Source organism: Aspergillus eucalypticola (assembly GCF_003184535.1).
Source record: "Aspergillus eucalypticola CBS 122712 chromosome Unknown BO83scaffold_2, whole genome shotgun sequence".
NCBI lineage: Eukaryota > Fungi > Ascomycota > Eurotiomycetes > Eurotiales > Aspergillaceae > Aspergillus > Aspergillus eucalypticola.
Genome location: NW_020290276.1, coordinates 1,175,092 through 1,198,677, shown reverse-complemented (window position 1 = coordinate 1,198,677; position 23,586 = coordinate 1,175,092). Strand labels below are relative to the sequence as shown.

The following is a 23,586-nucleotide window of genomic DNA, read 5'->3' as shown; positions in this document are numbered from 1 at the left end:
CGATTAACGCTCGGGTTCATCCGTATCCGGCACGGATCACACTTTCCGAGGACCCGGTTGGGCGAGTCGACCCCGGATCATGGAAGTTCTAGATACGAGCTTCAGCACGGACGTTACACTATATTATTTGCTTGAAGGGAGAAGATATGGATAGGGTTTGCATAGTAGCCTCGTGTTCTCCAGTAACATGCATCCCTGTGCAATAATCCAATCTTGGTACGTAGTACTTTGCCCGTTCGAGTACCGAAGGCCGATGCTCGGTTCTTCGGGCTTGGCGCCTCAGGATTTTATCGCCGATCCAGAAATAGCCCTCCTTACAGTTTCATGCTCAATCACAGATTTCGGGTTATCTATGATGTTCAGATATATTGATGCATGATATTCTGGATGCCTGGCATGTCGTCGTCATTGCCTGTTCTCACCACATCCAACAAATCACAATGGTAGCCCCCACTACCTAACTTTGAACTCACACTTGCCACATGCAGAACTAGCCTCAGCCCTAGTAGCAATCGCAAAATGCCCCCAAATCAGATAGAACTATGAAGACAAGCCTGGTTTGCCTGCACCAACCACAGACACAACCATAGCCAAAGTGGGGGGCATTGCGCTGAGTGGTACGTCAGCCGGGCAGCCAAATCAAACCCGACCTCCGACTTTAGATCCACTGTAGCGCTTCCGCCGACGCGACAATCACGAGTCGGCCATCCTATATTAATCCTGCAGCCTGCCATCACCGCACGAGAGACGCTCCGGCGTCTAATCTTCGATTCTTTAACGATGCTCGCTCGGGAAACTGCTACCGAGTTCTTCTCGGTAGTCACTCAGCAAAATGTCTTCTCAGACGACAAGCGAGGGGCTCCCCCTCGCGGCCAACATATTCGGATTCGGTGTGGCGGCCTTGGTGGGAGGGAGGGCCTTCATCGCCATCGTGAATCGACTGCGACATCGACAATTAACACTCGACACAATGATTCAAACGGATGGGTATGAAGATTGCGATGGAATTGCAACACCACAATCAATTAAGGAATTTTCCGACAAACCTCAACGCGTCGCACTTGCAATTGGTATCGGCCTTGGTGTATGGCTATCGCTATCGGAAGTTGTCGTGTTTAGCATTGTGTCTGCTTCCACCGGTGATTTTACACGATGGATGCGACTAGGGGCCTGGGGGACTCTGGCCCTCAGTACAGTCGCAGTCTGGATGGAAGACGAATGCACGCTTCGGTTCAGACACGGTCTTCAAACAAGCATCGGCTGCGTCGCTATGATGGTACTTCTAGTTGAGGATCAGTACCGATGTTATGAGGCGTTGGATTTCTCCTTTCTGCCCTGGTTCTTTCTACTTGGCCAGTGTTGCGCCGCTTTGGGTGCCTGCATGGCCGGAGCATCGTTGCCTCGTCGACCGGACGTTTTTCGAAATGGAACAGTGGTGGATCGCAAAGGATCGACAACCTTCTTGGACCAATTGTTCTTTGGATGGGTAGGCCAGCTGTTTTCTGCGGGTCAGAAAGATGAGCTGGAGATCAGCCACCTACCTGAGCTCGAGTACAATAGCCGTTCACCTCATCTATTTCAAGCTTTCAGCCAACCATGTACGGCTTCCAGCAAAAGCCTTTGGAGAGTCCTCCTTTTCAGTCATCGGAAAGCGCTATTTATTCAACTTGTTTTGACCTTCTTTAATGGGACCATGGCATTTGTGCCCCAGCTTTTTATCTTGGGAATCTTGCAGCGTCTGGAAACCGACCCTGATGATCCTTCGCTATGGCTATTTGTTCTCGGGCTCGGCGCATCGACTATCGTATCTGCTCTTATCGAAAATTGGAATCTCTATGTATCGTCAAATCTGATTGCAGTGAGGCTGCAGGAACAACTATCAACAGTGATATATGACAAAGCGTTACGTTGTCGTGCAGTGAACAATGTCGGAATGGATTCGCAGAGTGCCAGTACCACCAGCCCATCCAGTCAGGGTACCATGAACCTGGTGGCAGTGGATGCAAAGAAAGTGGCCGACTTTTCAGCTCTCGGCTTTCATCTTTACGAGGCACCGTTGAAACTCATTATTGCTGCTCTCTCTATCGGCCGGTTGCTTGGACCGCAGTGCCTACTAGTCGGTGGCTTAGTTCTTCTTTTAGTATCTGCAGGAAACTTTTACTCCGTCAGCCAGTTTTCGAAGCAACAAAGAGGTCTCTTGAGATCACGCGACAGCAAGATGGGAGTCATCAACGAGGTTCTCCAAGGTATCCGCCAAGTCAAATTATCAGCTTTGGAGGAAAAATGGGAAGGCCGCATCAACGAGTCAAGAGGGAAGGAGCTGCACAGCCAGTGGCAAGTTTTCAAGTGGGAGCTTCTCATGTTCGTCGCCTATAATATCACGCCCGTTGCTGTTTCCGCCGCTTGCTTAGGCACATATGCCCTGTTACATGACGACATGCCGGCGTCTCTCGCTTTCACCTCGGTCTCGCTCCTCGGTGCACTTGAAACCCCCCTTGCAGTTCTTCCCCAGATTCTGTTGAATGCAACGGGAGCACAGATCAGTCTGCGACGAATCGAACGTTTCCTTCGAACTCCAGACAGGGATGTCGATATTGCGCCCGCTGACGGGGTTGTGCTGGACCAGGCCACGATTTGCTGGAACGGGAATCAATACACTAAATGCTTTTCTCTTAAAGACATGTCTTTGACATTCCCATACGGCGCTTTGAGTATCATTACGGGGCCGTCTGGCTCTGGCAAAAGTCTCGTTCTTGCAGCAATACTTGGTGAATGCGAGTTCCTGCATGGCAGTGTACGACGGTCCCCAAGCCTGGCGGTTGCCTACGTTGCCCAGGAACCGTGCTTGAAAGATGGGACAATCAGGGACAACATCCTTTATGGCCTGCCGTTTCAGCAGGAGCGCTACCGGCGCGTTCTTTCCGCCTGCTCCCTCAATAGCGACATGGATAGTCTAATGCTGAAGGATGAAACTCCGTTGGACGACCAAGGGAGCAATCTCAGTGGTGGCCAGAAATGGCGTATCTCCCTTGCGCGCGCACTCTATTCCGATGCCGAGATAATTGTACTGGATGATATTTTCAGCTCCATTGATTCTCATACGGCGCAGCATCTATATCAGTATGCTCTGACGGGGAGTCTCGCCGAGGGACGCACACGCATACTGGCAACTTACCACCTAGAACTGTGCTTACCAAGAGCCGAATACGTGGTTGCTCTTGACACCAACGGACTGCAGTATGCTGGCCCGAGACAAAACCTGAGGGATATGGGGATATTCAAGCATATGGCCCAGGCTGCAGCAGGAGTGGAGAGGGCTTCTCACATGAAGAAAGGCTCTCTAGTATCGAATGTTCAGTCTTCGGAAAACTGGATAGGAACGCTATTACCCAGTGAGCAAGAGCAACTAGAAGACTCAGCAAGGCAAGATGATTTGCGTGGTGAGGCCAATACAAGAAACCAAAAATGGCGAAATCGTCAACGGATTTTCCGTTTAACTGACGCCAAGTATCTTTGCTTGCTTGTCTTGCTCCTGCATCTGAGCTATGGCGGACTAGCAGTTGGGCGAGGTCTGTGGATGATGATCTGGAGTAACAGCACGAACAAGAGCAGAAGCACAGAAGACATGGATACAAAAGGAGCCCAGTCCACTGGGGTAAATATCACGTGGTTCTTATCTATCTACCTATTGTTGTCGATCTGCTCATGCATCGTCGCGATCAGTCGGAGCTTCTTGACAGTACGCATTACCTTGAAGATGTCACGAAGACTTTTTGAAAAGTTCCTTTCTTCGGTACTACGCGCTCCCTTGCAGTGGCTCGACCAGATACCAGCTGGAAACATTCTGAACAACTTTTCCGCCGACTTCAGCTTGATCGACTCGCGCCTTCCATATGACCTCAACTACGCACTAGGTGTTGTGTTTGATCTCCTCTCCATCGTGTTGGCTGCCTCCCTGGTAAATGTCTGGCTGAATCTCCTCTCCGCCTGTTCGCTCTTACTGGCGTTTTACTACGGACAATTATTTATCAAGAAGATCCGCGCCATCAAGGAACTTGAAAGTACCATGCGAAGCCCAGTACTTCACCATCTTTGTGCCACCATGGATAGAATAATGACCATTCGTGCCTACCGTCAAGAGGAGACCCACCGAGAGGAAATGTATGCCAAGATTGACCGGCATTGCCGGGCATCATGGTGTCTCTGGCTGCTTACACGTTGGATCGCCGTTCGCGCAAGCACCATTGGCGCCGCTTTTACCACCGCAGCCTCTATACTCGTGCTCTCTTCCAACGGCATCACGGCTTCAACTGCTGGATTTGCCATCACGTTCATCATGCGGTATAGTGGCGTTATGTCTCAAGTGATCAGGCAATACGCAAACCTTGAGATATCTCTTAACAGTGTTGAACGTGTCTCGTGGTCTCTCGACATCCCCGCAGAGAAATACGAGTCAACTGACCAGATGCCAGAGTCCTGGCCGGCAGATGGCCAAGTGGACGTATCAGACTTGACCGTGTGTTATTCGCCTGATTTGCCACCTGTTCTGTCTGGTCTATCCTTTTCCATCCCGCCAAATACTAGAGTCGGAGTGGTCGGTCGTACCGGTGCAGGCAAGTCCTCGCTGGCAATGGCCCTATTCCGCTTCCTGGAAGCCCAGCAGGGAAGTATTCATGTGGCGGGGGTGGACATTTCGACCATTCCGCTTCGCCAGCTACGGACGCACTTGGCAATCGTACCGCAAGACCCGATCCTGTTCTCTGGCACGATTCGCTCCAATCTCGATCCCTTTGACGAGCACTCAGACCAAGAGCTCTTGTCTGCACTGCGACGCGTGCACTGGACTATTCCTGATGCTGACCAGGACGAGAATCGTCCTGGATCGCCGTTGATAAAACTCGATGAGGATGACGATTCCAGAGAAGATCTCCTTGACTCTCTGGAACTGCAATACCAGCACCCACCGAGTATTCTAAGCACCGCAGTCACCGAAAGAGGCGCGAACTTTTCCCAAGGCCAAAGGCAGTGTCTCTGCCTCGCGCGGGCCATCCTCCGCCGACCCAAAGTCCTAGTTCTAGACGAGGCCACCTCAGCTATTGACAAGGCCACAGATGCAGTGATTCAGAGATCCATCCGGACTGAGTTTGGGCACAACGAGTCATCGTTACTCGTCATCGCGCATCGCATCAGCACCATCATCGACTTTGATCGCGTGCTTGTACTGGACGCCGGCCGAGTCATTGAGTATGGGGCTCCTCAGGAACTGGTATCGAATCAGAACGGTATCTTTCGCAGCCTAGTAGAGAGCAGTGTTGAGAGAGACGAGTTGTTAGAGACTATGCATGCTGCCGGTCCGTGCACCTGACACTGTCATAGCCCCGAGTCACTACATCGATAAGGAGGAATACAACCGACGCCGATCTTCAGGGGCTAATGCAAGCCGTTAGCGCGCATGCATCTTATCGGAGGTGTCTACGCAACTGAGACCTACCTTGCGACAAGTTAATCCAGATGCCGAATCGCCGAAAACTGCTTAGAGTCCGCTGGGCGAACGTGACAGGTATCCCTCAACATTAATCCGACAAGCCACAGTATATCGCTCAGTGCTTAATAATCCCTTATACAATTCCGGTGGTTCCGGATCCTTCTCTCGCCTTCAATTCCTGGGGATGATACCAGGGTTGTCGCGAAAAAGAAGCGAAAACCATATGGATTTCCTAATGCGGCTTAGTCTCCGCGAGGGTGTCTCGCCAAGAGTAAGATCATATCGGGCTTAGTCTCCGCGGGTGGGACGTCATCCAGCTTCATGCATACAAGTTAAATAGCTGCCAGTCTGCCTCTTTTTCATGCTCAATCCTCAATTATCTACCTGTATAGTACGCATATACCCTTGTAAATATATACAAATCATCAACATGTCGTTCCCCTACAAGAAAGTCCTCATCATCGGTGCCACCTCCGGCATTGGCAAGGCGCTTGCCGTGAAGCTGGTCGAGAACGGCACTCAGATTGTCATCGCTGGCAGAAGAAAGGAAAACCTGGACGAGTTCGTGCAGCAATATGGCAGTGACAAGGTCGCATCGAAGGTCTTTGATGTGATGCAGCTGGACCAGGTACGTCCCGCTCATATACCACCACTCCCACTCCCGCACTCTACTCACGAGTTAACCACTATATAGATCCCCCAATTCGCCACCGAGATCACAACCACCCACCCCGACCTGGATTGCATCTTCGTCAACTCCGGCATCCAGCGCCCCTTCGACTTCTCCAAACCCAACACCGTCGACCTCACCACCTTCGACACCGAGCTCATCACCAACTACACTGCCCCCGTCTACCTCACCAAGGCCTTCCTCCCCCACCTGCAATCACTCCCTACCCAGACCGCCCTCGCCTACACCACCTCCCAAATGGCCCTCGTGCCCATGATGCGCTGCCCCAACTACGGCGCCTCCAAGGCCGCCCTGCACCACTTCATCCTTGCCCTGCGGACGCAGGTCGCTGAGGGGCCCGGTAACGTCAAGGTGCTCGAGATTTACCCGCCTGCGGTGCAGACCGAGCTGCACGATGCCAAGCACCAGCCTGATTTGAAGGATGGACACTTGATTGGTATGCCGTTGGATGAGTTTATCGGTGAGGTTTGGAGTCGCTTGCAGAATGGTGAGGATCAGATTGCTGTGGGATCGGCGAATGATATCTATCAGGCGTTCGAGACGAAGAGGCAGAGCTTGTATGCGGATATGACGGCGATGTTGAATGCGGTGTTGAAGCAATTTTTGGTGTGATTATACCTGTTATTCCCTAGAGTTTGTTGTTAGATAGACGATTTAATAGACTTAAGACTTCAACTTACCCGTTTTTCTTACAAGTCAAAAAAAAGTAGACGACACCATGGAAATGGTTCAGGTAATCAGTGCCCCGCATACGCAGTAAGAGAAGGATACGGCACGCCCTGCACCGCCCTTCCTCTACACGCCGCCAGAATCAACCCCCCAAAGTCCGAGATCCCATGGACCACACCACTCTCCAACATGCCTGAATACTGATGCAACGAGACCATCGCATCTAGGGACTCCCCACCCTCATCCCCATCAACACCAACATCCCGATCCCACAACCCAGTTCTCATATCAAACGGCAACGAATCCACAAACGGCGTTCGGACGGAATAATTCCGCATCTTGAGCGAGTACACGCTCCTTAGCATGAATCCCACAATGATCGTCCTCCGCACACTCTCCGCGAATAGCCACGCTCTGCGCGGGCTCAAACTCCTCGGTAATTGGATGGGGGCCTGTTGCCACAATTTCTGGCCGAGGTTGTAGAGCATAGTGCTGATTGATTCGGAGTAGGCTTGTGATGATGTGTCTGTGTCGGGGTCCGAGAGAATGAGCATGCATTGCGCGAGGAGGAGAGCCTGCACGGTGGCTAACATTTTCTCGAAGCTGGAGGTGTGGTTGAGGGTGCGGAGGAGGGAGGAGGATTTCTGTTTGAGGAGGGGGATGATGGTTTTGTTTGTAGTGGTGGGTGATGTGGAGTATAGTTTACACAGGGTGTGAATGTCCCTGATAGGTAAAGGGGGAGAAGATGGGGTGGGCCATAGGTCTGGGTGGATGAAGTGGGTTTTCATGTTCCGGGCGAAGGTGGATGGGTATGCACGCATGCCTGAGACTAGGTATGCAATGATGGGTTGGGGGTAGCCCTTTGTGATCTCTAGGGGGAGGGAGAGGGGGATGGAGTGGGTTAATTGGTAGTGCTGTCTTGGCTTCTTGTGAGGGAGTTTGGGCGACAGCGTTGATTTGGTAGTGATCGTTGTTGCGGTACTTGTTGAGGCTGTGTCAGATCCCACCGTCAATGGGATGTTGATGTATTCGCAGTCGATCTTCCGGGTCTGGCATCGGGTGCAGCGCGGCCAGAGCTGGTCACAGCGGCGTTTGCCGCGCGCGCAGGCTTGGCATGACCGGCGGAGTGTTGGTGGCCTGGGGATGTCGGGGACCATTTGGATCTAATAAGAGGATGTAAAGACTAAAAAGAAGTCTTGTTTAAGGGAACAGGCGGTTCAGATTTGCATTAGTTAGGGAATGATGGGATTGGGGACGTTGGAGTGGGTTCGCCGATGGCAAACCATCGGGCGAGTCACGTGCATCTAGGTTTCGGGGGTAATTTCCCGTTGGGGACTACGGGAGGGTCTGGGCCTCGGGTATTGAAGTCTTTCACGGCAGTTTTATTGCTATTTCAGGAACGGACTATTACGGTGTTGAATTGTGCAAGAGCTTATTCGACGATTATATCTTAGAAGGAGTGGGGGATCGGAGGCGGTCTTTTAGTGTTTCCCATGACTTCCTAGCTCTTTTGCCGGCATCCTCGGGATTGAACTCCTCGCTGCACATCCGTCTGTCAAATACCTCCATCGAGATCCAGCCCGTGTACCCCTTGTCGACTACCCATGCCTTGACAATTTCTAGTACGGGCATATAACCGCCTAGCTCGGTTTCGAAGGGGAATGGCCTAGCATGTCTAGACCAGGTGAATTGCGGTGCTTCACCCTCTAGATACCACGGATGGGCCTTTGAGAAAGGTGGGTTGAAGAGCTCGCCGTCCGACATTTGGATGTAAAAGATCTTCTCCAGAGGGCATTGCTTCAGAAAGCGTACAAGGGAGGCAGTTAAGTCCTTATCAGCTGTCGGGTACTTTCCGGACGTCTCGAACGGGCTCGCCCAAAGCTTGGTGGCTTCGTGGAAGGTGTCCAGGCACAGACCAAAGTTCTTGCGATCAACAGCCTCGACAAGCTCCAGGGCTGTGTCCCAGGTCGAACAGTATGTACCCCAGGAGAGGGGCTCATACGCGACCGATACAACGGGTTCCTCAGCGCTAGCCAGATCTGCCAATTGCTGCAAATCCGATACAATCAGGTTTTTATCTGTGCTGGCATCATGGCTGTAGTTGGATGGCACTTGCAGATATGTTGCATTCAGCTTGCGCGCAACGTCGAGCCAGTGCTTTGCGGTGGTCATTCGTTCATCCAATGGGGTGCGGTTTCCTTCAAAGTTCTCGAACGCCGCCAACGCTAGTATCTCGACGTGGAGGTCGTCACAGACGTTCTTTATTTTTCCAGCAGCCTCTAGCATTGATACACCTAGGGCGTCTGAGTACCTCTTGAGGTCGGAGTAAACGACTTCGACGGCGGTAAAGCCATGCTTGGAGGCAGCACGGATCTTTTGGTCCAGCGTGTGAGAGGGATGCTGGCCCAGGGAGAGGGTGGCAATTGCTTGTTTATTCGACAGCATTATGTATTCTATCGAGTATGGTCAGAAAAGGATGATAATGTGTTGCGGCAGATAATGATGGGGTGGAATCGATCATTTATGGAGAGATCCGGATCCCCGCATTGTCGGGATTCAAATTCCGGCCGGAATTGATTCTGCGTATTTCAAGAGAGTTAGCCTCATGACAAATTCATTCTATACACTGTCACCAAGGCGAGGAGTATATGCATACTTTCAGCCGAAAACCTTACATTGCAGAGCATCAAAAATGCTGGTCACTCCCAGCTCCAGGCTTTCGACTGGAGAGCCTCGCCATGGCCCCGGGCTGGAAACCCTGAAAGTCAGTGAGCCGTATTCCGGCAAATTAGACAGATGCATTACACCATGACTCTCATAAAATATATTCTCTTTAAGGGACAATAAGAACTGCTTGCGTCGGAATTTTTATTCCCATGCCGCATATCGCTGTACTCGCGGCTACTCACTCAGCCAATTTTTCAAGCCACGACCCTGTTCCCTGGAGAAATTTGTTGAAGAGAGACCTATAATAGGTACAATTGTGGCATTGATCATGACCGATGATCAATGTCCCAGCTAGGATATCATGATACCCTACAACCCCAACCTAGCAAGCCTCTCCTGCCCCCTATCCGTAAACATAAGCAACCCATTGCAGTAATCAACAGTCCAAATCATCGGATACCGCCAATGAAACCACATTAAATGCTCATTGGCCCCAAACCACCCAAAATGCCTGTACAAATTATAGCACAGATAGTTACAAGCGCTCAAAACCAGCAACGACAAAATACCCGTAAAGTGAGCCGCCTTCTTCCCATAATAGTGATCAACAATAAAGCAATTTATCAGTCCCCCCATGGCGCCGCCCATACCTAGCGGACAGAAGACGAGCGTCCACATGACTTTATAGAAGAGGTCGCGGGTGCCGGTCATGATGCAGACGCCGACGGCAAAGAGATGATTTCTGCGATGAGGGAGTTGAGATAAAAGAGGAGGAATGGACGGATGTAGATGATGCGGCGCTATTGAGCCATTGGGAGGTCTTTGTCTATTGTTATGATGGGCTGAAAGGTGTTTTGGAGGGACATCTTGGGTAGTGATTTTTCTGGATATTATCTGTGATGTCATCTATGTCTATAGTCCATCGCTATTCTATATTTCTTGTGTATGACAAGGAGTAGCTAGGTGATAATACTTGTCAGAAACCAAGGCTTGATTACTTTACCTCAATCACGTTGCCATTCAGGTGTTTCTGGGAACATAAATCACGATTACTGATCAGCCCGTCGGCATTTCCCCGTCAGAGAGCTGGGGGGATCTTCACTGCCTGACGGTTATCAGCTCTACTCAGGGAGGGGGATGATAGACACGGCCTTGTTTTGAGAGTAATGTTCAGAGACTGTGATATATTGCTATGCGTGGTTTGTAATCAGTAACCTAACAGTTAGTTAGCGGTTTGAGTGGATTCTGATCTTCTCCTCGAAATGACACTCTGTCATGCATCCAACGAGATGGAACAAAATACCTGACCACCACCACTGGCGTAGATATTTCTCAAAAACTCATGATCTACTCAACAGCCAGATGCCAAAGCATGTATCTATATTCCTGTACCCTGAATTGTTTGGAACCGCCGCCGTCACATCAGCAATACCTGGCTCGTTCAGGAACCGACTTCCCGGTGAGAGAAAAAGCCACATTGCTTCGCATAACCCAGCTTGCGTGTACCATCATAAGCGCGTCTGTGCCGGGGGTGGCACTTAAACTGGGCTAATCCTTTCGCAGTAAAGTTATGCCAGACGAGTGGCACCGTGACCGTTTGTGATGTAGACATATCGAAGAAGCTTACCTATGGGGGTTTCCTCGATACTTGAGGCTAGGTCTTTGGCATGGGATGTGAAGAAGGGTGTGTCGACGAGGAACGTCTCGGACTCTCACATTTCTGAGATCTGGGCCTGATAATGAATACCTTACAACTCCTTCGGCAGTCTGCCCTCTTCGCACCTGCTGCAACCAGTTTCCAGATGCTGTCAGGTGGCTTCGTGATTGTACTCGTGACTAGGGCCTTGGCAGTCGATGAGTCGCCGTGCGGAGTCCCTCGGGCCCAATCGGCGTAGAGTGTATTAATATTTGGTAGCGTCCAAGCGGTCGACTGTCAAGGAAGGTTCTGATTGAGGTCTCGAGTTACAAACAAGATATTATAGTTCAACTAGGCACTCATACGGCTCGCTTTATGATAATCAGCTTTATCATCAGAGGTAACTTACGACTCGTGTTATAGTAGACGCACCAGGATAATTACTTGTCTTACCACATGAGCCTCCTTCATAAATTCCGAATCTGTAGCAGATGATGTTTATAGATATCAATTTGGGAGATGAAGACAGCTTACTACTACTATATACCCTGCGTACCTAGCAAGCATGGCAACACTCGCGAAGCTGGCAATATCGGGTTATTTGACCGTGGGGGTGTGTGTGCCCTTCTACGTGCCGTACTTCATATCTAGAAGTATGAATCAACGTGGATTCATCATGCATGAGAGGTGAAGGCTCATTCATATAGAGAAGTAATCGCCATACTGACATTGAGTAGAACCTGAAAGTATCCAGCTATCGGACCTTTCTTTCATCTCTATTGATATCTTGCGAACGACTATGAAGTCGTGGAAAAATCGGGATTATGTAAATCAACTTCTTGGGGGGTGTTGTCATTGATGTTGTGCGGTACATTGTCGATAGCGGTGATGAAGGGGCACGTACTGAGAGTGTTGTGATCAAATATTTTAGATCCAATAGAAGACAGATATGAAGACTACTAGAGAACTTGGGTTTTCTACATTAAGATGAGGTCGGCTAGGCTGAAATGATACCGAAAGCTTTCTGGAAAGCTGGCTCGTGACATTCTCATACCTCTCTGGCCACAGTCATGATACATAAGCCCGCTAAATGAATGGCAAGATAACAGAACTAGGATACTTCCCACCACAGTGAATGAAATGCTTCCCACGATTAAGTTCCTCCTCCGGACGCGGCTGTGACCAAGTCTTATACTCCGCAATACTAGGGTATTGGCCAGAGACCTTCCTCACTGTTAGCATATATCCATCTTTCTATAATCTGGCAGACCGATGGTAACTCACCCGCACGCTGATCGTCTCACCAGCGTCAAAATCCACGCCCATTGCCCAAATGCCAATCTCAAGTCGTACAATCTCTCCAGGACGGACCTTCTCCTGACCCGTGTGAGGGTGGAAAGGGAACTGTGGGTGAATGCTTTTATCTGCATCGATCGCACGGTGCGAAGCTCTAAGGATACCATTAGACCCCAAATGAAGGTTCGTGCTAGACTGTTCCTTCTCAGATATTTCGTCAATGGAATTGACCGGCGTCGCGTGGAATGGGAAATTGAGATGCATCAATGGTTTCCCGTTCTTATCCTTCTTTCTTAAGATGACGAAAACAATGAAGTCATCTCGATCTTCGCAGGACATGTACAAGACCGCCTTCGGTAGACCAATTAGTCTTGCTTGTTTGTCGAACGTGTATGAGAACTCGGCGAAGCTGGATGTAAGCTCCGAATCGTAGGAAATCTTTTCGTAAGCCCCAATCAAAGTTGGATGGAGCTTCTCCGAGGAGAGAAAGAACTCTCGATATTCAGTGGTAGGCGATGGGAAATCCTCGAGCACGATGTCATCGATCGCCTCTCGATCCCCGAACTGCAGCGCAGACCAACGCACTTTGGGGGTTTTCTCCCAGTCATTCTCAATTCCCTTGAGATAGCGATCAAAGAAAACGAAGAGTTCATCCATGGACTCCGGGCAGCTATACAGCTCATACCACTCCTGTTTGCTTCCCCAGCGAATCCACTTCTTATCATGTGGAAGTTCTAGCCAGGCTCGAACGGACCCCATAGTGTGAATAGAGCTCACATCTGAGCCTCGGATATAGACGGGACAAAGCACTTTGGTCATATCTGCCCGCTTATCCTCCCAGAAAGGGCTAGAAACAGGCGAGCGGCGGTACATCTCCTCGAAATCCTCAATGCCGGAGTTGGCCGGTCCACGAACAATTTCGTTTGTGATAAGATCAAAGTTGCTCATGGAGAACCACCCACCGCGACAAAACTGTTCACGATAGATATCTCCCGATCCTTCCCATGGTGCAATAGCCTTGAGTGACGGCGGCTGCTGAGAAGCAATGAACCACTGAGAGATTGCCAGGGCCGAGTTCCCTGCCATGCCGATGCACCCATTGCACCAGTCCATCTTTGCAATGGCTTCAACGACGTCGTATCCGTCTTCCGCATCCTGAGAGCCCATAACGGTGATAAGACCGTCACTATTTCCTGCGCCGCGCGTGTCAACACTGACAATTGCATACCCGCGCGGACACCATGTCGCCGGATCGAGGCCCTCAAATTTCTCGAGACCGCTCAAGTCAGAGCGCGGCACGCAGCAGTTCCACACGCACATGGGGAGCATGTCGAGTGCACTGTACTTTTTGCCGTAGAAGGACCAGCTCAATACAGCGGGGATTTTCTCGGTAGAGTCTGCCGGCCGGTAAATGTCGACGTAGAGTCTTGCGCCATCACGGACAACGATCTCGACGTCGTGGTCGATGCGAATGTCGCTCTGTATGGGCTTGGCATTGAACCCATTCCATCCCGCTGGGAGGACCTCTGATTTGCCTGATTGGGGTCGTACGTAGCCGTTTTCGCCTTCTTTCGGGGCTTTGATACGTTTGTAAGCGACTTGGACCGGAGGAGGCATTTTTAATGTAGCACGTGATGTTAGTATACTGCTTTGGAAGCTTTCACTGAATCTAGCAAATCAGGTCATACTGCAATCTCTTCACATTTAAGTTATCTATCCCGCATCATATTCCCCGCCTTCTCGTGTCCTTGTATTGCACATGTCTCGGGGCTTTCGTGACCGAAGCTCGGGCTGCCCCGAAGTCAGCATCTCCTCCGAAGCCAAGGGCGGGGTTCTCGGGGCTCCCCGCATCGCTCCAGACTGATGAAGGCCCCGAGCTTCGGGACACGATGTTAGCCCTTCGGAGCTTGAGGCTGCTGGATGTTTAAGTGAATTCTGAACACCCACTCGAAGACTCGACGAAAAGATCAGTGTTCAATTATAATCATTGATCGAGTTGAGTATTGATTGAAGAAAGCACCATGTCAACAACCACTGTCATTCAAGAGATCGCCGAAGCGACCAACGAGTCCTACACTGTGAAGGACCTGATCGACTTCAGCGACCGTCACTACGGCGATTGGCGCGATGAGTTTCACAAAAATGGCTGCGTCGTCATCAAGAACGTGATTAGTCCCGAACGGGCCAAATACTACTGCGACAAGCAGATCGAGTGGCTGAAGAGTTTTGACCTTGGGTTCGACGAGAATGATGAGAGTACCTGGACCACTGAGCATCTTCCTATCAGCTTCAAGGGAGGGTAAGTTCACTTCTTCCCAAGGGCTGACGACTACTAACAAAAGACCAGCATGTACTATGGCTACGCAGCACCCCATGAGAAGATAGCCTGGGAAGCTCGCACAGAGCCAGCCGTCATTGAGATATTTGAGAAGCTCTGGGAGACCAAGGAGCTTCTTAGCTCTTTCGACGGCATGAACATCTCCCTCCCGCGCCGAAAGGATGTCAACTGGAGTCCCTGGCCACACTGTGACCAGAACCCCAACCGGAAGGGGTAAGTCACCGAAGTGCTTAGGACTAGACGGAAGGATACTAAAGTTGTTACAGCATGCAAGCAGTGCAGGGCCTTGTCAATTTTGCCCCCAACGGCCCCAAAGACGGCGGCCTTATGCTCATGAAGGGTTCTGCCAAACTTTTTGATGAGTTCTTCGCGCAGGACCGTGATCCCTACGACCACGAGGATGCTCCGCCACCGGAGATCAAGTACATGGACCTGTTCCTTTTCCACCAAAGGGATCTCAAGTGGTTCGAAGACCGCGGCTGCGAGCTCATCAAGGTTAATATGGACCCCGGTGACTTGGTCCTTTGGGATTCTCGGACCATGCACTATGCTTGTCTGCCCGAAGGGGACCAGATCCGCCACGTCCAGTATGTCTGCATGACGCCGAGGCGCTTTGCGACCGAAAAGGCCTTAGAGCTGAAGAAGTATTGTTTTGAGAACTATATGGGGACTACCCACTGGCCTCATTGGTAGGTAATTCTTCGCTGCCTGTATTGATTTGCATGCTGATTCCTGTAGCAATATCCGCCCGTCTACCGACAAGCCGATGAGGAATGGAAAAGTGTGCCCTAAGGATCGTACGGAGCCTTATGAGAAGCCTGAATTGACCGATACGGTCCTCAAGCTGGCGGGTGTCAAGGCTTACTAGGTAGTTTTGCGTATTTGTATACAGACTGTCAGATAGTTGTTCAATATTACGTGCTTTATTCTCCATACTGCTGCTTCATTGCCTGTACACTGTTCAAGTAACCTAAGTTATCCGATACACGAATAAAGATGCCAGTCGCTGAATCAACTGACGCGCGCCCGACTCGGCTCCGCTACGTGGATATTAGTTTTTGCTCCGAGTAGTCGATTTAACCCCGCCGAACTATCTTCCATACTAGCCTTCGGAGCACTAGATCTCGGCGAGGCCCCGAGCCAGCTCTTCCCCGAGGCCATTGGTAGCGACTTGGCTATCGGAATGCGGGGAAGCTTTGGTAGCTTCGAAGCTATACTCATCACGGTCAAGGTTCGGCACGGTTATGGTGGTGGTCTGGCGAGATGATCTGCTTTTCTTGTGTTTGCTGTCAGTCACATGGGTATTTACGGATAGTATGGCGAATATATTTATACGATCTGCTGGGCCATGCTACATACTACCACCGCTCACACCCTCTATGGGTAAGCAAGACGCACGCACCAACAATCCTCCAGTTTTGCATAATGGATGACACCACAAAGAAAGATGTGGTCTACGTGGAGGACATCGAGGAGGGAGGAATTACGAGGGCCAAGGGGAAGGTGATGGGCACTGTGAAGATCACGGAGGGAACGGTGGTGTATATTCCCACTCCCACCGCTGATCCGCAAGGTGAGCGACTATGCTATCGAGAATGATATCAAGAATAACAATGAACAGATCCTTTGAATATGTCTTTTTGGCAGAAGTCCATTATACTTATTGTCATCTCTATCTGTATGTGACGGACCTTCCCAGAACTGATTTTGGCCATCCTGATCGTGTGTAGTCTCATGTCTGGGTTTGGCTTTGGTCAGTGGGTTCGGAGGACTACTGCAATTCTATATTCCAGGATATACAGCTGCAGGAAAGGACTATGATGACATTACTAACTTGATGACATACCCGACGTTGTTCATGTGAGTTATGAAGCACCAAACTGAGGGCAGAGCTAATTCTGGACCAGGGGCATTGGGAACCTTATCGGTATGCCAATAGCAATTGGCGTTGGAAGGAGAATTGTCCTCCTAGTCTCAACTGTCGTGCTCGTCCTCGGATCGGTACTATGTGCAACTGCGAAGACATACGAATGGCATCTTGGTGCTCGGATGGTGCTTGGCTTAGCAGCCGGACAGAGTGAGGCATTGATTCCAATGATTACCCAGGTAGGTGATCCACGTAACCATTCTAAACCAACGTCCTGACTTGCTTCCCCCAGGAGATCTTCTTCCTCCATGAGCGCAGCAAGGCCCTCATGGTACAACTAGCTATCCAAGTTTCCCTAACATCTGTATGGACACTATTCGCAGGCCCAATTGCCCAGTCCATCACACCAGAGGGGTGGTACGGTCTTGGAGCCGGCCTTGCTGGAGCACTGCTCTTAGTTGCTCTTGTCCTCCTACCAGAAACGAAATACGACCGCCCTCTCACATCCTACCAGGAAACAACCTCCGACCCAATAAACAGCTCTTCTGACCTCAAAAAGAACCTGAGAGTCGAGGTATGCACCGTCCGCCCCGATTTAGACTTCGAGAGATACACACGGCGCACATGGAAATCCGACATGCGACTCTGGGTCGGGGAGCCCCAGTGGACAGAAACCTGGGACGTACTAAGAGTAAGTACATGTGCAAACAGAACCATCCCTACATCTCTCTAACGGCAGCCAGCAAACCTTGGAACTCCTCTTCTTCCCGAACGTCCTCTGGGCCCTGCTTCTAAACGGCCTCACTATCGGCGTCAACGTCGCCATCGGCACCACCTACAGCACCATCCTCGCCAACCCACCCTACAACTGGCCCGACAGCAGCGCAAGCTACATCAACTGCGGCCAGATCATCGTCGCCATCGTTGCCCTGCCCCTCCTCGGCCACGGCTCTGACTACCTAGTGAAATACTTTGCCAAACGCAACAACGGTATTCACGAGCCCGAAATCCGCATCATTCCTCTCATCTTCCCCATCATCGTCGGAACCTTCACGGCAGCACTATATGGCCAAGGTGGCGCCCACCCTTACCAATACCACTGGTTCATATATGCCTGGACGGTAGCAGCGTACTACTTTTGCTTCGTTGGGGCGAATATCGTGGGCATTACGTACCTACTTGATAGTTATCCGGGGAGGTCGGGGCCACTGTTGGTTATCATCTGCGCCTTTCGAGGGTTCATCTCCTTTGGGACGAGTTATGCTGTGTCGCCGTTTATTGCGCTTCATGGGTACGATGGGGCTTTTGGGACGTATGCGGCCTTGACGGCGGCGTTTGGGCTGTTGGGGATTCCGGTGTTTATCTGGGGGAAGCCGATTCGGAGGTTTACGGGGCGGTTTGCGAAGAACAAGGCGGATTGATTGAAGGTGGATGTGCTTGTGTGCTTCACACCTATGTGGGATATTCTGATTAAGCTGTTGATATTTGTATTTATTCCGGGGCAGGACAATAGTAAAATTGAAAGTATAGATTTGGGGGCAATGGCATGGAGGATTCGACATGTACCATTGTTATGCAGCTGGCTGTAGACTCCCGAAGAACATATTCGTTGGAGAAGTAGTAAACTATCAACAAAGGGTTGGCTCTATGAGATACATGTCTACAACACTTGGGAATCCAGAGTAAGTATTAGTGCTAAGGTATCGAGTGCAAGTACTCCGCAGCACATGACCTGATCGCCCAAATCTCGTGCCCAACTTTGGTCTCTCCACCTTCCTGACGAACCTGACCGAAGGATCAAAACTGTTTCCAGTCTTCCTCTCACGTTCACCCTGCACATCCAGCAAGCTACTTGTGATTGATCCATATCACCAGGTCACACGCGTTACGGGACTCCCATAAATGGTCGACTCTGACACGACGTGTCGTACGCTCAGGTTGAAGCGCGTCGTGGGGAGCCATCGGTCGGGCATCTCGCCAGACTGTCGGGCGGGACTATTTCTCCATCTTATCACAGCCTAGAGTACAGTCCCTCAGCCACTTTCCCACTGCGTTGCGCTAACTGTGGGCTGATTCAGGCTCGTGTTGTACCGATCCGCAAGATCCTCGCAAACACCCCAGATGCGTCTCCGGTTGGCGACACCAATCAACTTCACATCGTCCATACCGTACCGCGGGGCAGTCATCTTTTCGAGCCACATGTACATCCTCTTATAATTGAGATCCGCCGGGACCTTCTGGTTCTTTGCTGCCTGAAGCTCCCAGAACCATGGCATATTCTGCTGCATATATTGCTTCCAGAATAGATTATCCTGGGTGACGAGGTGAATGTGCAGGGAGGCTTCAGTCAGTGCCTTTAGCGAATCGCTAGGCAAGAACTTGCAGATCTGATAGACGATCTCAAGGGGCAGTTTGCCGAATGGGCTGACAGGCTTCCGGTCGCGGAGGTCCAGCTCCACGAACGGGGTTTTCAAGCCGCTGTTCGTCTCCATATTGCTTTGGAGGTGTTCATCGAGTCCGGGTGTTTCCACCGGGTGGGCGGCACAATACTGCTCCGATTGTTAACATGGTTTTAGACGCAGCTCGGTAACGATATGCTTGCCTCTGCGCCCGGGATACATTCCCAGTAGCGGCCTTGCGAGCGCTGGATGTCGTCTCCGTAGCTCAATTGCAGGGCGGACCCGGACATGTTGCACAACGGCGTCATGATATTGTACAACACGTCCAGATTGACGTTTTTTGTGTCAGTCGTACCCGTCAGTGCGCGAGTTAAGATCTCAAAACAGCACCAGTGGAACGGTAAGACGGGACCGGGCGCTTCCTCCGAGCCATGGCCATAGCTTTGAACGGTCAGAATGGGTCATCAAGACGGGCGTACGAAGTGGGTTTGTCACACCATGAATAAACGCGCTGAGAACGCGACCGAGAACCATCTGCATGAAGGTCAATAACGTGTACCCAAGCACATTCGTTCAATCAGCATACCAGATTTGGCCTTGACGACAAACTCGCCCTAATACGTAAATTAGCTTCGATCGCATGGATTCGCACTCAATGAGGGCCTACAATATCGGCATAGTATCCTTCATCCGAGAGAAACGCTCTAAAAGATTGTTAAACGGGTCCCTCCGACCGCGCGAACAGCAGCAGCACCTACTTTGGCGCACCCGGTTTAGCGTTTTCATTCACACCCAGGCAGTGTGCCTTATACAGCCAGGAGATATTGTCCCAGCCAACAATGCGGGGATCGTAGCTGCGGACGGGCTCCTCATTTTCCTCTCCCTCGTGGGACACCTGCCTGAAGTCTTTGCCGGCCTGCAGCGCCCGGCATCGCTTTTCGATCCACCGCCTGCGGCGCTCGAGGGCTGTCTCAGACGGGGCCTCGATGTGCATGCCACAGAAACCAACACCGCAGATTGCGCAGTAGCAATCGAAAGCCATGGTGGTGAGGGAAATCAGTGTCCTGAATTGGAACTGAGGTGAAAAGAGTGGAAGTGTGGGCTATTCTGGCGACCTGATGGGGATAAAAAAGCATCGCCCCCCAAGGCGTGCCAGAATAAATACCGAAAGCGAAGGGGGTGTGGGCGGGCCCACCGCGATGGATGGAGTGGAACGCCGGAAGCAATCCATTCAGGGGCGAGCATCAACTCTTCGCCCACACACCAAGGATTGGGGGAAACCTCTTCGCGGCGATCAGGCGACCTAAAAATATGACACCGACATTTTACCAGCGACCGGCTTGATAGACGCCATGTCATGGCCTCGCTGAGTTGGCAGGGAAGATCTCCTGAGGTCTTTTTTGTTACAGTTGATAGAGCTGTCTTGGTACTACATTTTAAGTCTTAGGGTGGGTAGGGAACTGGGGGTGATCCCAACTTGCCTGAATGATAGCAAGCCACGCTCACCCCCAGAAGATGTACGACAGACTTTACTAGAAAAAGTTAACCTTAAAATTCCTAGCCTGAGGCTGTCCCCAACTCGAAAAGGCGGTGTTTCTTCCCTCCAGATCAATCGAGCTGGAAAGCCAAGCGCCGATCTCCGGAATTGGGGTTACCGCATGTATCCCTTGCCCTGTGTGGCATGACTGCTGCTGCTGCTGCTGATGTGGCAGGAAGGGACAACAACGACATTGTCAACTACGGGATGACCTGATCGGGCGAATTCAGGAACACGAGGCAAATTTTTTTTCTTTTTCGCTGGGCCACGCTTTGCTCGGGCCGATGAATGGAATGGATGGAATTGTTGGTTCAGGAACGATTTCTGATTGTGGCACAACCCCGTGACCAAACCTTGCCACCGGCTAACTAATCAACTCAACTGCTATCGCATTGGTCCAGCCGGGCCCAGAAGCCCGCCTCCCCCTTCTTCGCCTTCTCCTCGGCTGTCGGATCTGGGCCGGATTCCCGTCCAACTGCTGACTGCACTGCAACAATTGCTGGCTGGACCGCAATAATCGTGTTGTGCTCTGCACGGATCGAAGCTTTTCGAAGCTCCAGCTTCGTAGTTAAGTTGGCAGGTCACAAGACCTTGTCTAGCTTAACTATATTTATCTACGTTAATTTCGGACCCGCCACGTTTTGCTACAGTCACGCGGACAGATGTAGTGGTGTTTTTGCCATAGAACCAAGACTTTGCTATCGCATTGTAGCCTTTTCTCTGCTCTTCTCGGTCCTTCTAGCTACTTACAAGTGCCTAACCTTTTGTACGATGTTCTATAGCCCGGGTCTGGCGGCAAGGCAGGAAATACAGGAAACCTGGTGGGTAGTGAGCGCCACCTGAGTTCTACTTACAAGGACAACCACTTGCGGAGACGCGGCATTTCGCCCGCTTTAGTGTTCGGCAGATAGCTAGCTACTCCAGTAATAACTAGCACCATTAACAGAAGACACTCCGGGTCCTTCTTCCATATGCCGCTTTCCCTACAGCAAGGAAGCTAGACCAGCTCCCTCCAGCATACTACGCAGATATTCAACCTACTATACCGCGCACAACTAGATGAAACTCCCTTATTCGCCCGAATGGCAAGCCTGCCCTGGACGATCCGATCTCCAAAAATAGCATGCATTTCTGTAAAATCCGGACTGACAAGTTCTGGCTCGACAGCCCGCATAAATTCGGATTTGACTAAAATGACGACCCTGATTGCACGGTCATAGAGCACATGGTGCTTTACAGGATTAATGTATATTTATGAAAACTCTCGGGGGACCTTATATATTTGTACTAGCGTGAAGTGTACTCCACTGTGAGGTTATGCTTTTCGCCCTGGACCTTTGAGATAATAAAGATGTATCCCTTCGGGAACTGGGAAGAAAAATGAATTTAGCCATAGCTCAATATAAGAATGGTGGCCCTGACGTCTTTTGCTTTCGACTTTAACATGAACAGATGTCTCTTGAGCATAACACTTCTGCAACTAACTATGCCTGAAATAATAGTCCCTTTTGTGTTATGAATATACTTTTTCGTCCGATTAATATAGCTGAAGTGGTAGTGCTCGATAATATCTGTGCCATGAACCACTCAATCCAACCCTTTTTACGACTGTTGCAATTTGTATCATCTGATTGGTGCTCGAATAAATGAAAGACCAGTTCTGATTGATTATATTGTCAACGCAAAGCTTGAACGAGGGGACTCGGTCCGTGAGTGCGGAGAGTTTGAGACTGCCCTTTGAAGGTTGAACCTCAGTTGTGCAACAACGCGTAGGGGTATCTTCCAGGCTGATGTCTTGTTGAGATTTGAGGTTGGTATACTGAGGCCGACTGGCGGCCGGCTCTAAGCTGGCTCCTACATTTCTTGTTCGTCGGGGAGGTTCCAAGGCACCACCCCGATGCCCGACGTTGATGATGCGACATCATCCGCCCATTGACGGTCGGTTATCCTGCCAACCATCCAGTTCAAAAGAGATTGTCATCGGCCCTTTTCAGATCCTCAGGCTCAGAGATGGGCAGGTCAGCCTCTCGGCGTTCAAAATAGTCTTCATTTGCAATTAGATTGCTTTAATGCTTGTGATAAAGCTTATGATCAGCCTCTAATCGAGAACGGCAAACTTTGAATGAGGCTGGTGCTGTGGATCATCCCCTATATACGGAATGATGTACGATATCAATCTCGAATTTGTGATATGGTACCTCGTCCTCGTTATCAAATTCTCGCTGGTAATATCCCCTGGCCCATGAGTGCTCGCCATCACTCATGCGTCTTGGCTGGAGGCTATCGGTCGCAGTAACAGGTTGCGAGTTGTATGATATGACAGGGGATGCTAAGACTTTCAAGGAATTCGTGCTACAGTGTTTTCTTCAAAGTTATTATGATAGAGATAATGTGAGGAAAGTATATTTCCTTTCTTGATATAACTCGATATATATTACGATTGTGTCCAAGGTTGCTATATAGCTGCCTATTTGGGATATTAGGTAGAGAGTTGGGAGATGCAGGATAGATATAGGTGGAGGATGGTGGTTTTTATATATTTATTGGCAGAATTGATACTTCCTCTTGGGGGTGGATAGTAGTCACGGCTTTAGGGGAATAGCCAATGACCTGTGACTGAGATATGAGGCACCTTCAAGATTGCTCATATCACCTAATCTGCGTGTTCAAGTAGAAAAGAATTACTATTACCGCATTATCTAGTTACGATCTTTCTGTGGATAAGCTTGAGATCCGACCGCCCCCCCAATTTTGAAATACTAGCAGCATTTTATACCTTCTCTGCAAACATATCCATTCATCTTTGCCTCTTTGCCAGACGCGTATTTCAGTCCTTCTGCCCATGTTGATTCCACCTATCTTTGTCCAAATTTCCCACATAGTCTACTCTCCTTTCCTGGCCTCGTGAGTAGACTATTGTATATTTCCGGGTGGAAATACCAGCACCTCGGTTATGTAAGTTCCCACGAATTTTCATGCTACTACAACGATGTCATACATG

General features: G+C 50.4%; 9 protein-coding genes across 9 annotated transcripts; 4 read left to right on the top strand and 5 right to left on the bottom strand.

Moving 5' to 3' along the window:
* Positions 1 to 738: 738 nt before the first annotated feature.
* On the top strand, positions 739 to 5,606 carry BO83DRAFT_85310 (ABC transporter family protein). The gene has a single exon (XM_025537657.1). The coding sequence runs from the start codon at positions 833 to 835 to the stop codon at positions 5,363 to 5,365; it is 4,533 nt and encodes a 1,510-aa protein (XP_025392872.1). The 5' UTR covers positions 739 to 832; the 3' UTR covers positions 5,366 to 5,606.
* A 309-nt stretch (positions 5,607 to 5,915) lies between these two features.
* BO83DRAFT_395300 (putative short-chain dehydrogenase/oxidoreductase) lies at positions 5,916 to 6,788 on the top strand (the record flags this gene model as incomplete). Its single annotated transcript, XM_025533071.1, has 2 exons — positions 5,916 to 6,113; positions 6,180 to 6,788. The coding sequence occupies 2 exons, from the start codon at positions 5,916 to 5,918 to the stop codon at positions 6,786 to 6,788; spliced, it is 807 nt and encodes a 268-aa protein (XP_025392871.1).
* Positions 6,789 to 6,876: 88 nt separating this feature from the next.
* BO83DRAFT_85314 (uncharacterized protein) lies at positions 6,877 to 8,073 on the bottom strand. The gene has a single exon (XM_025537658.1). The coding sequence runs from the start codon at positions 8,000 to 8,002 to the stop codon at positions 6,914 to 6,916; it is 1,089 nt and encodes a 362-aa protein (XP_025392870.1). The 5' UTR covers positions 8,003 to 8,073; the 3' UTR covers positions 6,877 to 6,913.
* Positions 8,074 to 8,288: 215 nt separating this feature from the next.
* On the bottom strand, positions 8,289 to 9,317 carry BO83DRAFT_449851 (sugar phosphate isomerase/epimerase family protein; the record flags this gene model as incomplete). Its single annotated transcript, XM_025536766.1, has 1 exon — positions 8,289 to 9,317. The coding sequence occupies exon 1, from the start codon at positions 9,288 to 9,290 to the stop codon at positions 8,289 to 8,291; it is 1,002 nt and encodes a 333-aa protein (XP_025392869.1). The 5' UTR covers positions 9,291 to 9,317.
* Positions 9,318 to 9,739: 422 nt separating this feature from the next.
* BO83DRAFT_449849 (uncharacterized protein) lies at positions 9,740 to 10,425 on the bottom strand. Its single transcript, XM_025536765.1, has one exon. The coding sequence runs from the start codon at positions 10,416 to 10,418 to the stop codon at positions 9,882 to 9,884; it is 537 nt and encodes a 178-aa protein (XP_025392868.1). The 5' UTR covers positions 10,419 to 10,425; the 3' UTR covers positions 9,740 to 9,881.
* Positions 10,426 to 12,234: 1,809 nt separating this feature from the next.
* BO83DRAFT_433874 (X-Pro dipeptidyl-peptidase C-terminal non-catalytic domain-containing protein) lies at positions 12,235 to 14,061 on the bottom strand (the record flags this gene model as incomplete). Its single annotated transcript, XM_025535722.1, has 2 exons — positions 12,235 to 12,372; positions 12,433 to 14,061. The coding sequence occupies 2 exons, from the start codon at positions 14,059 to 14,061 to the stop codon at positions 12,235 to 12,237; spliced, it is 1,767 nt and encodes a 588-aa protein (XP_025392867.1).
* A 305-nt stretch (positions 14,062 to 14,366) lies between these two features.
* BO83DRAFT_329810 (phytanoyl-CoA dioxygenase) lies at positions 14,367 to 15,650 on the top strand (the record flags this gene model as incomplete). Its single annotated transcript, XM_025528209.1, has 4 exons — positions 14,367 to 14,743; positions 14,792 to 14,995; positions 15,049 to 15,471; positions 15,521 to 15,650. The coding sequence occupies exons 1-4, from the start codon at positions 14,466 to 14,468 to the stop codon at positions 15,648 to 15,650; spliced, it is 1,035 nt and encodes a 344-aa protein (XP_025392866.1). The 5' UTR covers positions 14,367 to 14,465.
* Positions 15,651 to 16,207: 557 nt separating this feature from the next.
* On the top strand, positions 16,208 to 18,447 carry BO83DRAFT_449839 (MFS transporter; the record flags this gene model as incomplete). The annotated part of the gene is made up of 6 exons (XM_025536764.1): positions 16,208 to 16,355; positions 16,404 to 16,460; positions 16,513 to 16,642; positions 16,690 to 16,888; positions 16,942 to 17,340; positions 17,393 to 18,447. The coding sequence occupies 6 exons, from the start codon at positions 16,208 to 16,210 to the stop codon at positions 18,068 to 18,070; spliced, it is 1,611 nt and encodes a 536-aa protein (XP_025392865.1). The 3' UTR covers positions 18,071 to 18,447.
* Positions 18,448 to 18,682: 235 nt separating this feature from the next.
* BO83DRAFT_395294 (F-box domain protein) lies at positions 18,683 to 20,090 on the bottom strand (the record flags this gene model as incomplete). Its single annotated transcript, XM_025533070.1, has 6 exons — positions 18,683 to 19,198; positions 19,252 to 19,489; positions 19,546 to 19,582; positions 19,635 to 19,662; positions 19,716 to 19,752; positions 19,807 to 20,090. 6 exons carry the CDS (start codon positions 20,088 to 20,090, stop codon positions 18,683 to 18,685), a joined length of 1,140 nt encoding a protein of 379 aa, XP_025392864.1.
* Between the last annotated feature and the right edge of the window lie 3,496 nt (positions 20,091 to 23,586).